The sequence below is a fragment of the Panthera tigris genome, chromosome B3 (genome assembly GCF_018350195.1).
Source record: "Panthera tigris isolate Pti1 chromosome B3, P.tigris_Pti1_mat1.1, whole genome shotgun sequence".
Lineage (NCBI taxonomy): Eukaryota > Metazoa > Chordata > Mammalia > Carnivora > Felidae > Panthera > Panthera tigris.
Genome location: NC_056665.1, coordinates 110169437 through 110180759, shown reverse-complemented (window position 1 = coordinate 110180759; position 11323 = coordinate 110169437). Strand labels below are relative to the sequence as shown.

At 39.2% G+C, this 11323-nt stretch overlaps 1 protein-coding gene across 1 annotated transcript; it reads right to left on the bottom strand.

The window, feature by feature from the left end:
- Positions 1–9537: 9537 nt before the first annotated feature.
- Positions 9538–11070, bottom strand: AKAP5 (A-kinase anchoring protein 5). Its single transcript, XM_007095204.3, has one exon. It carries the CDS (start codon positions 10830–10832, stop codon positions 9543–9545), a length of 1290 nt encoding a protein of 429 aa, XP_007095266.1. The 5' UTR covers positions 10833–11070; the 3' UTR covers positions 9538–9542.
- Positions 11071–11323: the final 253 nt, after the last annotated feature.

The window sequence follows — 11323 nt, the reverse complement described above, 5'->3', positions numbered from 1 at the left end:
TAAGTCTTTAACATTAAGTCCTTGGCATTTTAGTCCCCATCAACATTTGCTTTTCTAACCAGACGTCAGACTCAGTTTTTGGTGGCCTGCCTGGTCAAGAGATAAATCCAGGGACATATGAGTAAATATTCCTTTGCTTCTTGCCTCCTGTTTCCTTACATTGACATCCTGTGAGATTGGCCTATAATTTTCTGGAATTTCCTTTTTATTTTTTTTAATGTTTATTTATTTTTGAGACAGAGGGAGAGAGAGACAGAGCGTGAGCAGGAGAGGGGCAGAGAGAGAGGGAGACACAGAATCGGAAGCAGGCTCCAGGGTCTGAGCTGTCAGCACAGAGCCTGACCTGGGGCTGGAACCCATGAACTGTGAGATCATGACCTGAGCCAAAGTTAGACGCTCAACCGCCTGAGCCACCACCCAGGCACCCCTGGAATTTCCTTTTTAACTATGGTTCAACAACTGATTTTCTAAGTTGGTGGGGTTTTTTGTTTTGTTTATTTTAAGTAATCTCTACACCCAGCGTGAGGCTGGAACTCATGACCACCAGATCAAGTCACATCTCTTCCGACAGAGCCAGCCAGGCACCCCTAAGCGGGTGTTTATTACCTTTCTTCCCTCCCTTCCTTCCAACCAGTTCCATTTTCTGAGTAAACTGAGACCTTCTTTAATAGAGTTCTTTTGCCTTCAACTCTTTTTGCCTTCCAATGCTGAGTGAGTGCAGTGTGCCCTCTTTTTCCCTCCATCATTTCAGCTTGCAGTGTTGTTATTATTACCCTAGAACTTTGTATCTAATCACTAAATGCTTCTCTTAAATTCATTTTACAGCTGAGTAGCCAATTTGGAGAATGAACCCCCCTCCTCTCAGATAAACTATCTTTCATCGTTTAGATGGTGTTGAAACTTTTTTCATTGAAACAACTTGGTGATATTGTATCAAAATAATAAAGTATCTTCCTCTAAACTATTAGAAAACTATGGTGTCCTTTCATGCCAGAAATCTGAAGGAATAGCAGGACCTTGGGGAGGGTTGTCTGCACACCTGAACGGGTCCTTGCTCTCCTGGGAACTGTGGGAGGGGCTTGTGTGGGAAGAGGGCCTAAGAAGGAGGCCGTCGTCAGCTATAGCTGTTACTCCTTGTTTGGTCTGTCTGAATTTCTGGAAGGTCCATGTTAGATTCCTGCGGACCAAATAGGCCCTGGAAGAATGAGGTCTTGTGAGTTTAGCCTTGCCACATTTTTCTGTAGTGGGAGCCATATGGTACTTAGTCCAAACCATATGTAGGTAAATATCTAATTAAGGAAATTTTTTTGTTGTTCTAAGTGCCTTGTAGGGAGAAACATCCAAAGAATCTATGGTGGTTCTTTAGAAGAAGGACATAACATTTAAAAAGGTAAGAGAAAAGGTTTTAAAATGCAGACCAGAGAATCCAGCAGTCTCCAAGTTTTTTGTTTTTTGTTTTTTTTTAACCGGACTATTTCTCATTTTGCAACATCGCCCTTCTTACACATATGTGCAAAGTCTGGTGCTATGAGCTCAGTGGTTCTCGTCTTCTCTTTCCATCACAATCTTTTAAAATGTGGGAGGAAAGGCATATAAATGGAAGCCTCCTTTTTTATTTTAAACATCTCCTGTTTCACTGTTAACACCATCACAGTTTTGCAGATCTCTCAAACTGGTGGCTATATTCAGAGCCACCACGTATGGCCATGATCATGCACAATAGACGCTAGGGGGCGCCACTCCCTGCCGTGACTGCAGTTGAGCTGTGCAGTTTGCACAGCCGTGCATGACAGCCTTGCTTTTCCTTCCCGGTTTAAACATAGGGTTTAAGAAGCCCTTATTTTGAGTGTCTGCAGCAAGTAGCAGTTTCCACTTATGCAGTCAGGAAATTAAACTAAAATACACATGTGGTATAAAAAAATAATGAAATCAGAATAAGAAAAAAAGACTCCCTAGGTGACACAACTATATGCTTGTCAAAATCTGTAGAACTGTGCACAGAGTGGATTTTACTGTATATAATGATTATTATTCACTGTTAAACCTCCGCAGATCAGAAAAAAACACATCAGCCAGACATTCAGGGTATAGAAGAAACCCATAAAACTAAAACGATAATTCTAAGCAAATTCACTATGAAATCAGTGAAATTGCCGATAAGGCTGTTTGTGGCATATCTGGATAGAAGATTATAAAATACATTTAATACACCTAACCCATCGAACGTCCTAGCTTAGCCTAGTGACTTTTTTCACTGGAATTGCGTGGTGACCTATTGTTTTGGCATTCTGTACATCTCAGCCTTACCCAGAGTACAAGGATAAGTTCTAACTAGTTCTGATCAGGAGGATGGAAATACTACGGTTTGGGATGATGTCTTTAAATAGTCAATATTCTACATTTTTATGCCATAAATGGTTGTTCCACATGGAAGCTGTGCATTGTAATTTGTATATGAGGCTATCTGATTGATCTGAGGGTGCATGCCTGTAGCTGCAGTAGTTGTGACTGACTGATCATCACAGATGTGGCCCGGAGACCCACTTGTAGGCATACTGACTAGAACTTCCTGTGTCCTGAAGGTATGGATGTCACAGGAGGGATTTGGGAATAAAGGATTCGAGTACAAGTATACAAATGACGCCATCTGCTTTTTGTGTCACCCTGTGTTCCCCATCTCCCCGAGTGCAGAAGTGGAAGGTCTGGGTTTCACGGCCACAAGTAGAGCTGTGAAAAGCTGAATCCTTGCCCCATAATTGCACTGCAATAAAAAAATCAAGGCTGAGTTTCCGATTCTGTGTCTCCCTCTCTCTCTGACCCTCCCCCGTTCATGCTCTGTCTCTCTCTGTCCCAAAAATAAATAAAAAACGTTGAAAAAAAAATTAAAAAAAAAAAAATCAAGGCTGAAAGTCCGATCTGAGTTTAGGCACAAAATGAGTCAACAGGGAAAGTGCATCTTGTCTTGCTAATGTGCAGAAACTGTTGAACACCACCACCATTGCTGTTATGAGCTGGAATTTACAGAGACAATTTTTTTTTTAAGTTTATTTTGAGAGAGTGCATGAGCGCATAAGTGGGGGAAGGGCAGAGAGGGAGAGAGGGAATCCCAAGCAGGTTCTGCACTGTCAGTGTGGAGCTCAACACAGGGGTTGATCCCACAACCCTGAGATCATGACCTAAGCCAAAACCAAGAGCTGGCCGCTCAACCGACTGAGCCACCCAGGCGCCCCTACAGAGACGAGTTTCAGTTTGGGACTTTTCTAGTCTGGGAGCCACCACACCATTCTCCACTTACCTAGGTTGTCTTTAATTATTCATGGCACCTGTGCCCAGCTTTGCTGAGGATTTTCTGAGGATGTGTAGTGTGCTCATGTACAAACGCATATAATCTTCCTCAGTCTATGGCGGGGTTACGTCCTAATAAACCCATTGTAAATTGAAAACATCGTAAGTTGAAAATGCATTTAATACACTTAACCCACTGAACAGCAGAGCTTAGCCTGGCTACCTTAAACATAGCTCAGAACTCTAACATTAGCCTACTTTGGAAAAATCATCTAACAGAAAGCCTATTTTATAATAAAGTACTGAATACTTCATGTAATGTATTGAATACTGTACTGAAGGTGAAAAACAATGGTTGTATGGGTACAGAATGGTTTGAGTGTATCAGTTATTGACCCTCATGATCACACGGTTGAATGTGAATTGTGGCTGCTGCCAGAGTATCACACTAGTGTTAGTCTAGGAAAGATCGAAATGCAAACTTCCAAGCATGGTTTCTACTGAACGCTTTCACACGATCATGAAGTCAAAAAATCAGGGCACCTGGGTGGCTCAATTGGCCAAGCGTCCAACTCTTGACTGCAGGATCATGAGTTCAAAGCCCCGTGTTGGGCTCCATGTCGGGTGTGAAGCCTACTTAAAAAAAAAGAAAAAGGCCCTTGGCCCTCACTGTCCCAATGAAGTAAAAAAAATCATTAGTTGAACAACCTAAGTTGGGGACTGTCTGTACTCACTCTCAGAAACTCAACCCCTCATGATCTCAAGCTTCTCGGGGGGGAGGGTGGGGAAAGTAGGAACTCACTCCAGACTTCAGCAGTAATGGTGGGTCTAAAAAACGATTCACAGGATTGCCTGTGAAAACAAGTCTTGCAAAAGGTGGTGTATCTTTCTTTTACAACAGAATTGTGATTTAATAAGAATTTTTAAATCCTGCAGAAATACCCTATATACGGGGTCTGTTCACTAGTAAGACATTTCACTTTGGCACACATTTTGGTTTTAGGACGCTATCCACTCTATTTTCTTTTTTAAGTAACCTCTACACCCAACGTGGGACTCAAACTCACAGCCCTGAGATCAAGAGTCACATGCTCTACTGACTGAGCCAGCCAGGTGCCCCAGACACAATCGACTTTAAACTGGTCCTTAGATTTAGAAAAGACAATCTGTAATAGAAGTCCAATTATTACCATTGTGCTGTGCTTAAGAAAAACAGGGTTGTCAATGTTAGGGAAATAAAATCAGTGTCTGTAAACACAGAACTTGTGTTTACTCTGTCTGTAAACACAGAACCCAGCTTTAGCAGCAACATCTGAATAATTTAAGCATTTTCATATCAAGATTGCTTAATTATTTGGAAAACCATAAAGATTACTAACAATTATTAGGTTAATATAATGTAGAAAAACAACTAATGAGTATAGCAGGAGATGGTGAAAACAAGTGGACTTTTTGCCAAATTTATAGATGGCATCAAAGTCAGAAATGCCCTTTAGATGGATAGTTCGCTGATATTGAATTCAAGTTTGAGGTGTTTGTGTTTCTCTTTGCTGTAGGTGGAATCTTTTTTAAGTTTGTTTGATCGTTTCCTTATTTATAGAACACATGAGCAGGGAAGGGTCAGAGAGAGAGAAAATCCCAAGCAGGTTCCACACTATCAGCATGGAGCCTGATACAGGGCTCGAACACATGAACTGTGAGATCATGACCTGAGCTGAAACCAAGAGTCAGGCGCTTAACCGCTTAACCAACTGTGAGCCACCAAGGAGCCCCTGCAGGTGAGCTCTTTTGGGCAGATCATTGTAAAATCTGTCCAACACCCAACTAGCAAAGTAGAACTCTTGGTAATGTTAACTCAATAGTTTTCATCAGTGTGATCTTTATACTTTTAGGAAATAAATATAATATACCACATTTCTCTTAAAAGATTTAGGTAAATAAAATAAACATGAGCCAATATAACATTTATTCTATATTAATAGTCAGTACATATATTAATTCAGGTTAAAACCTTTTTTCTACAGAGTATTTCTTTAATATTAGCATCTGATCCACAGTCCTATAGTACTAATTTTAATGAGAAATACAAAATGGAACTTTTACTTTCATAATAGCTCATCCACTTAACATTTTTACAGACAAAGAACTACTATAAATATGTAACATTATGCAGGCTTTTTTCTGCACCTGTTCACAAATCATAATGAATATAACTGTGTAACTATTTAGAAACTGAATGCTTTCAAACTGTCCCTGTATTTAGATGACCGCCTCCCCACACTGGGCAAATTAACCAGTGTCTCTTTATTCTCCCCTCTATGGCACTCATGGTGCTGCATTGCCTGTGGCTCTTTGCCCTAATCCCTGCCCCAGTTCCTGTGGTTGCTGTTGCCTGGCTTGAGCTCTTGGAGGGCTGGGAGCCCGTCTTCTTCACCAAACAGTGTTGGGCATATGTTATACCCAACACATGTTGAACCAAACTGAATTTAATCAGGACATCTAAATTTCATGGAGCTTCCTTCTGTTTAATTTTTGTAACTAAATAAGGATTGCAAGAACTTTTTTTCAAAAATGTATCATAAAATGTACTATTGATTGAATTCTGCATAATAAGAAACTTCACGTTACAGGATGAAACATCGTAGGAATTTGAACCTAAAGAACCTGAAACCATAAATGAGGACTTAAAAAAAATTTTTTTTTCAGAAATGGCAGGCAGAAAAGTCAGCCCCTGATGTATTGAGTATCAGATGAAATTAGAAAGACTTTACATATCTGAATAAAGTTGAGATTAAAAGGATCTTTCCAAACAATGGGGTTCTAAAGCCTAACAATTATTTTAAAAATTCTGCTGGAAACCCCCCACCCCCACAAATGAACTCATAACTATAAAAAATAAGGCAACTTGAAGTTAAACATTTATGAAGTTAACTCTGGATTGCATGCAAAAGCCAGATTTGACTGGTGCCCTCCCATGACTAATGGACTTTAGCAGTAAGGCTTTTCACAGATACTCGTGAAATAAGATAATCTCTCAGAAATAAATCAGAGTTTCTTAGACTCCACTAAATAGTAGACCAATTAAGATCATCACAAACTTCGTGCTGTCAAATGCCTTGAAATTGCCTTGAAAGAAAATTATGCAGACAGCTTTTCTGAAGAACTCCATTTGTGCCACATGCTTATTATTCTTTGAGGTGGAGGAGGAGGCAGGGAACATAATTTCTGTTTGAAAGTTCTTTTGTTTTCTGCTACCTTCACTTAGATATTACCCAGTACTATTTTTATACCCTATAAAGTACTTTGAGAAAATGTTAAGTGAATAGTGCTAGAGAAAATAGAAGAGGGTTTTCATATTCACTGGGTTGTAAAGTGAAGTGAATAATACTGGACTCTTAGAAGGGGGAAGATAATGTGCCGAAAAAATTAACAAGCATCCAATAAACCAACCCACCTTGTAAAATCCTAAGCTCAAAGACAAACTGAATCCCAACTAATTAATAAGTGTTCATTAAAAGCAGCATTTATACCACAGCACGTTTAAGTGAAAATTAATGTAGTGTCATTGAATTGCCTTTTAAATGATCATTTTAATCATGTCAAATGGATATGAATTGAATAGGAACCTACTTAAATTCATTTAATGTCTCGCATATAAGGTCGAATTGCTTAAAATAAACACTACTGAAATGAAACATATTTTATAAGAGACTTCCAAGTTATGTGACTCCTGCTTGTGTCTACAACAATACAGTTTGGATCACCTTAGAATTCCTTTTAATAGGATTTGGCCATGTGGCAGGTATATTTAGATGGAGACCAATTAATTTCTGGATTCCTTTTTCAAACTGGAATCCTACTTATTTAACTCCCCAGATATTCTCAGTAGGAAAGATTAAGGAAAAACCAATTAAGATGAATGCAAGTGGAGTTACACATCTTACCACAGAAACAATCAATTATAATACATTCTAACCAAAAATATATATCAAACCATAGTGGAAAAAAAAAAGTAGAAACCTAGGACTAGAGGAAGTGCTATTTTAACAAAAATAATTACACATATTTATCTTGTATCTGTTTTTAAAACTCCCAAATAAATATGCTTAAGCCTTCCAAAATATTTTCAATCACTGGTAAGTGCTGTGCTCTGTGCTCATTCATGAGAGATTACTAAAAAGTTTACAATGCAAGTATATTGGCTTGAGCCATTCTGGCAGTAAGTGAAGACAGGATTCTTCAAAACAGTTAAAATGCACCAACTTTGATCAGGTTTTTGACAATTATTCACTTTTAAATATGATCTGGTATTTGCTGGTAGCCATTCAAGTCCATTAGCACCACAGAGAGTGAATGAAAAAGAGTAGTTTTAGGGAGAATGACTTAGCAGTCTTTTTTAAATGTTTAAAAATTGTACACTAAAAGAAATTCATTTCTTGGGTCATGTGTTTTGAAAATCCACGCTCACATTGCTAAATTGAAGGATTTTTGTGGGTTTCTGGTCCCAAGGTTATAGGCATGAAGGTAGGAAAGTCTGGGGGGATAATTTTGCACCTCAGGAAAGAATCTTGCTAATAATATCCATTATTTGGTTCAGTTCCAAAGTCAGATTAGGTTTTTCTGCCAGAGGTCTCAAGATGTACTCACAGCAAGAAACAAAGAAGGTTCTATAGGACAAATTAGCACATACTTTCTATACGTAATAATGCTGGAAGTCACCTAGATCATTTACAATCATCCAATGTACACTCTTTTCCCCAAGAATGTACAAATATTCTTTAACAAATACCTTACAACTCAAATGGAGAGCTCTTCATACTTCATCCACTTTCAGAGTAATGCCGCCCCTTAGACAGTGGGGGACTCTACAGTTTGAACCTTTACCTGTGAGGTAGGGAAGTGTATTGTAGTATTATGGCCATTTCACACAAGGAAAGATTGAAATGTAATTACTTTTTCAAAAAATATGGTAATTATTAATGAGATCGGTGATTTAAATAACCGAATAAAATGCAAACAAGCCCTTATGGTTACATTAAGTTCATTTTTTTCTGTAAGGGATTAGCTGGACTGGAAATACTGATGAAAAAGTTATTTTTCAAAATCCACGTAAAATGTTTGTTACTGGTATCTCAACACAGAGGCACAATGAGAGAATAACATTTAAAATTCAATGTGCTTTAGCAGTAACTTTTTACTTTTTCTATTCAACTATGTACTTGGCTCCTTCTTGGTCAAGAATGGACAATATTTTCACCAGGTTATTATGATTTCCTAGTACTTTCACTGCCAGGCAGGCTTTGAATTCACGTTCCCTCTTCGAGGAGAGGTTGATGAATACGGGCTCTAGAGAAGCAATCCTGCAAGATGAAGCCTATGTTATCTGTGATAATTTGTTACTCGGGCAGTGTGCCTTCCCCTGGATGGAAAACAATGATCTCACTTTTTGTTGCTGCTGTTGCTGTTGCTTAGCTTTTCAGGTTTTGTTTTTAAGCTTTTCAGTAGACGAACCCATGCAGAAATGGATTTATACAGGTCTGCTGGAGGCAGAAGATGGAGAGCGAAGATGCCCTGCCTGTTTCTACACCTTTGCACTTGGTAATTATTTGTCTGTCTGAAGTAAATTGTGAATGGCTTGTGTACAGTATTTAAGCAGGACTAGAAAAACACTCATGTTTAATTCAAATATGCACATTCTGCTGAAACTAAGAAAAGGCAATATTTTTTTGAGGTAAGACTACTGCCTATGAGTGTAACAACTATAAATCACACATTCACAAAAATAGCTCACCTTCTTCACCATTTTAAACATAAAAGTGCACTGTGGGGGTGGGGGGGAAGCTTTGAAAATCGAATGTGATGTTAACCTATACACAGGATCGAACTATCAAAGGGAAACCAGGCTTTGTGACATCAGAGAACAGTAAAGAGTTTATGTCATCCCATAAGTGCTCAATTAATACAGCTTCCTTCCCCCAAGTACCCCAATCTCCACATGTCATTTTCACACCTCCCTGTATGTCACTGTGCATTGCAATCTGTATGGGCTTCCTCTGATCCAGAAGTGACTACATCTCAGGGGGAGAAAGGGTTTTATAAACGTAATTCTTTAGCACTTCTGGATCAGAACTGTACCTTTAAATTCCACAGATGATAAATCCCTCATTTGTTACTGAAAAAGAAATGCCGCAAGTATGTAAAATAATTCAGCCAGCATTAAGCTTTTTTTCTTTTCCTCCCATGATTTGGAAATTAAGTCACTGCAGAAGATTGTTTATTTTATTATCATCAGAGGCCATTTCATTAATCAGCTGTTCTATAGACAACTGAATAGCATTCTTGACAAGAGAAGAAGCCGTTTCTTTTAAGAGTGTTTCGTATTGTTCTGAAGTTCTACCCTCAAAACCACTATCATTAGCAAAAACCCCTATTTGCTCATTTTCAATTGAAATTAAGAATTGCTTAGGGACATTTTTAGATTTCTTAACATCAAATTCACTGATTTCAGTGTCTGTAATAATAATAGCGATTGGCTCCATTCTTTTGCTTTCTTCTGGTTTTGGTTTCTCTGCAGTGACCTCATTTCCTCTAAGCTCTGATTCCTGGCTCAGTTCAGTATCTTTTGGCTCACTCTCTTCAGCAACCATCTCTCCACTTTCGTGCTGTTTCCAATTTGGTCCACTTTCTAGGATATTGCTTTTGGCTTCTTCCACAATTTGCTGATCTGGGACTGCAGGTGAGGGAGGAACATCAGAAGCCACCGGCAGTTGCTGTTGTGTTTCTGAAGGTTCAAGTGGGCTTGCTTGCTGGGGTTGAACGCGTTGTTTTTCCTCAGTTGTTTCAGTATCTCGTTCAATGACTAGCGTTCCTGTGTGAATGGCAGAATGCCCCGTGTCTAACCCAAGTTCTACTGCAATCACTTTTTCCCCAGGTGCCGTTGTGCTGTGGCTCACGTTTGGCTCACAGACCTCATCGCCCCCTTTCTGTGAGACAGCTTTACTCACATCCTGGGGCAACTTGGGCGTGGTTGCCTGGTCATCGGATTGGGTCGGAGCTTCCGTATCCAAACGTTCAGCCTCTCCCTGGACTCTGAGGCTGCAGTCGGAGTCTTCTATAATTTTGGAATGATTACTTCTTTTCTCTCCTTTTGAGAATTTTATGCAGGGAATCTTGAGTCTGGATTTCGCCTTTTTCCTAGAAAGATCAGCATCCTCAGCACTGATTTCAGGTTGCACTTTAGCCTCAAAGGGCTTTTGCTGCTTTGAAGCTTCTGACCTTTTCCTGTGCGTTACAAGACGTTTGATTGACGCCCAGGCCCCCACTGGGGCCTGGGGCTGATCAGAAGCTCCCGCCTCTGGGAGACCCGTTCTTGCTGCACCAGCAGCTTTAGAGCTAGCTTTGGGCTTCATCTCTTTGGCTGCTTTCTTTCTTCTCTTGAAGCAAAGCACTGATGCTTTTTCCTCCTGCCGCTCATCTTGAGGACTAACTTCTGTGGGTCTCTTCTCATCCTTGCTTTCGACTTGAATTTCAGAAACTGTGGCTTCCATTTTTACATTACACTCGTTCTTTCTCTAGAAAACTATATTCTTTCTTCCTTAGCGGCCTTTATGACCAAAAAGTGGGCAAAAATACCATACTAAGTAAAATTTCTTCCAGATGTATTCACTCTTTTTGTCTTACTCCAGTTATTTTAGGTGGCTTCTCCAGTGTACAACTCCTAGTTTCTCTATTACTTGAAATTTCCTCTTTTTAATTTCTTCATGAAAGCCCTTTACGGGATAGATTTTTATTTTATTTAAGGATCAACCTGATGAGAGAAAAGAGAGTGGCATTTTATTTCACCATCAGCCTATTGTTTTCTAGGAAAACAATTTCCTAGATTTCCGTCGAACGTATATGATTCTACCAGGCACGTTTCCCACAGAATAACTTACTGAAATAACTGGAGAATTAAAATATCAAAAAGATCTCCATGTGAATCTATTTTCCTCTACTCTCTTTCTTAAAACTTCATCTTGGATTATTTGTAAATCTGATA

What these genes read in the sequence shown, in the direction of transcription:
- AKAP5 (XM_007095204.3), bottom strand. Translation starts at nt 10,832, where the DNA reads ATGGAAGCCACAGTTTCTGAAATTCAAGTCGAAAGCAAGGATGAGAAG.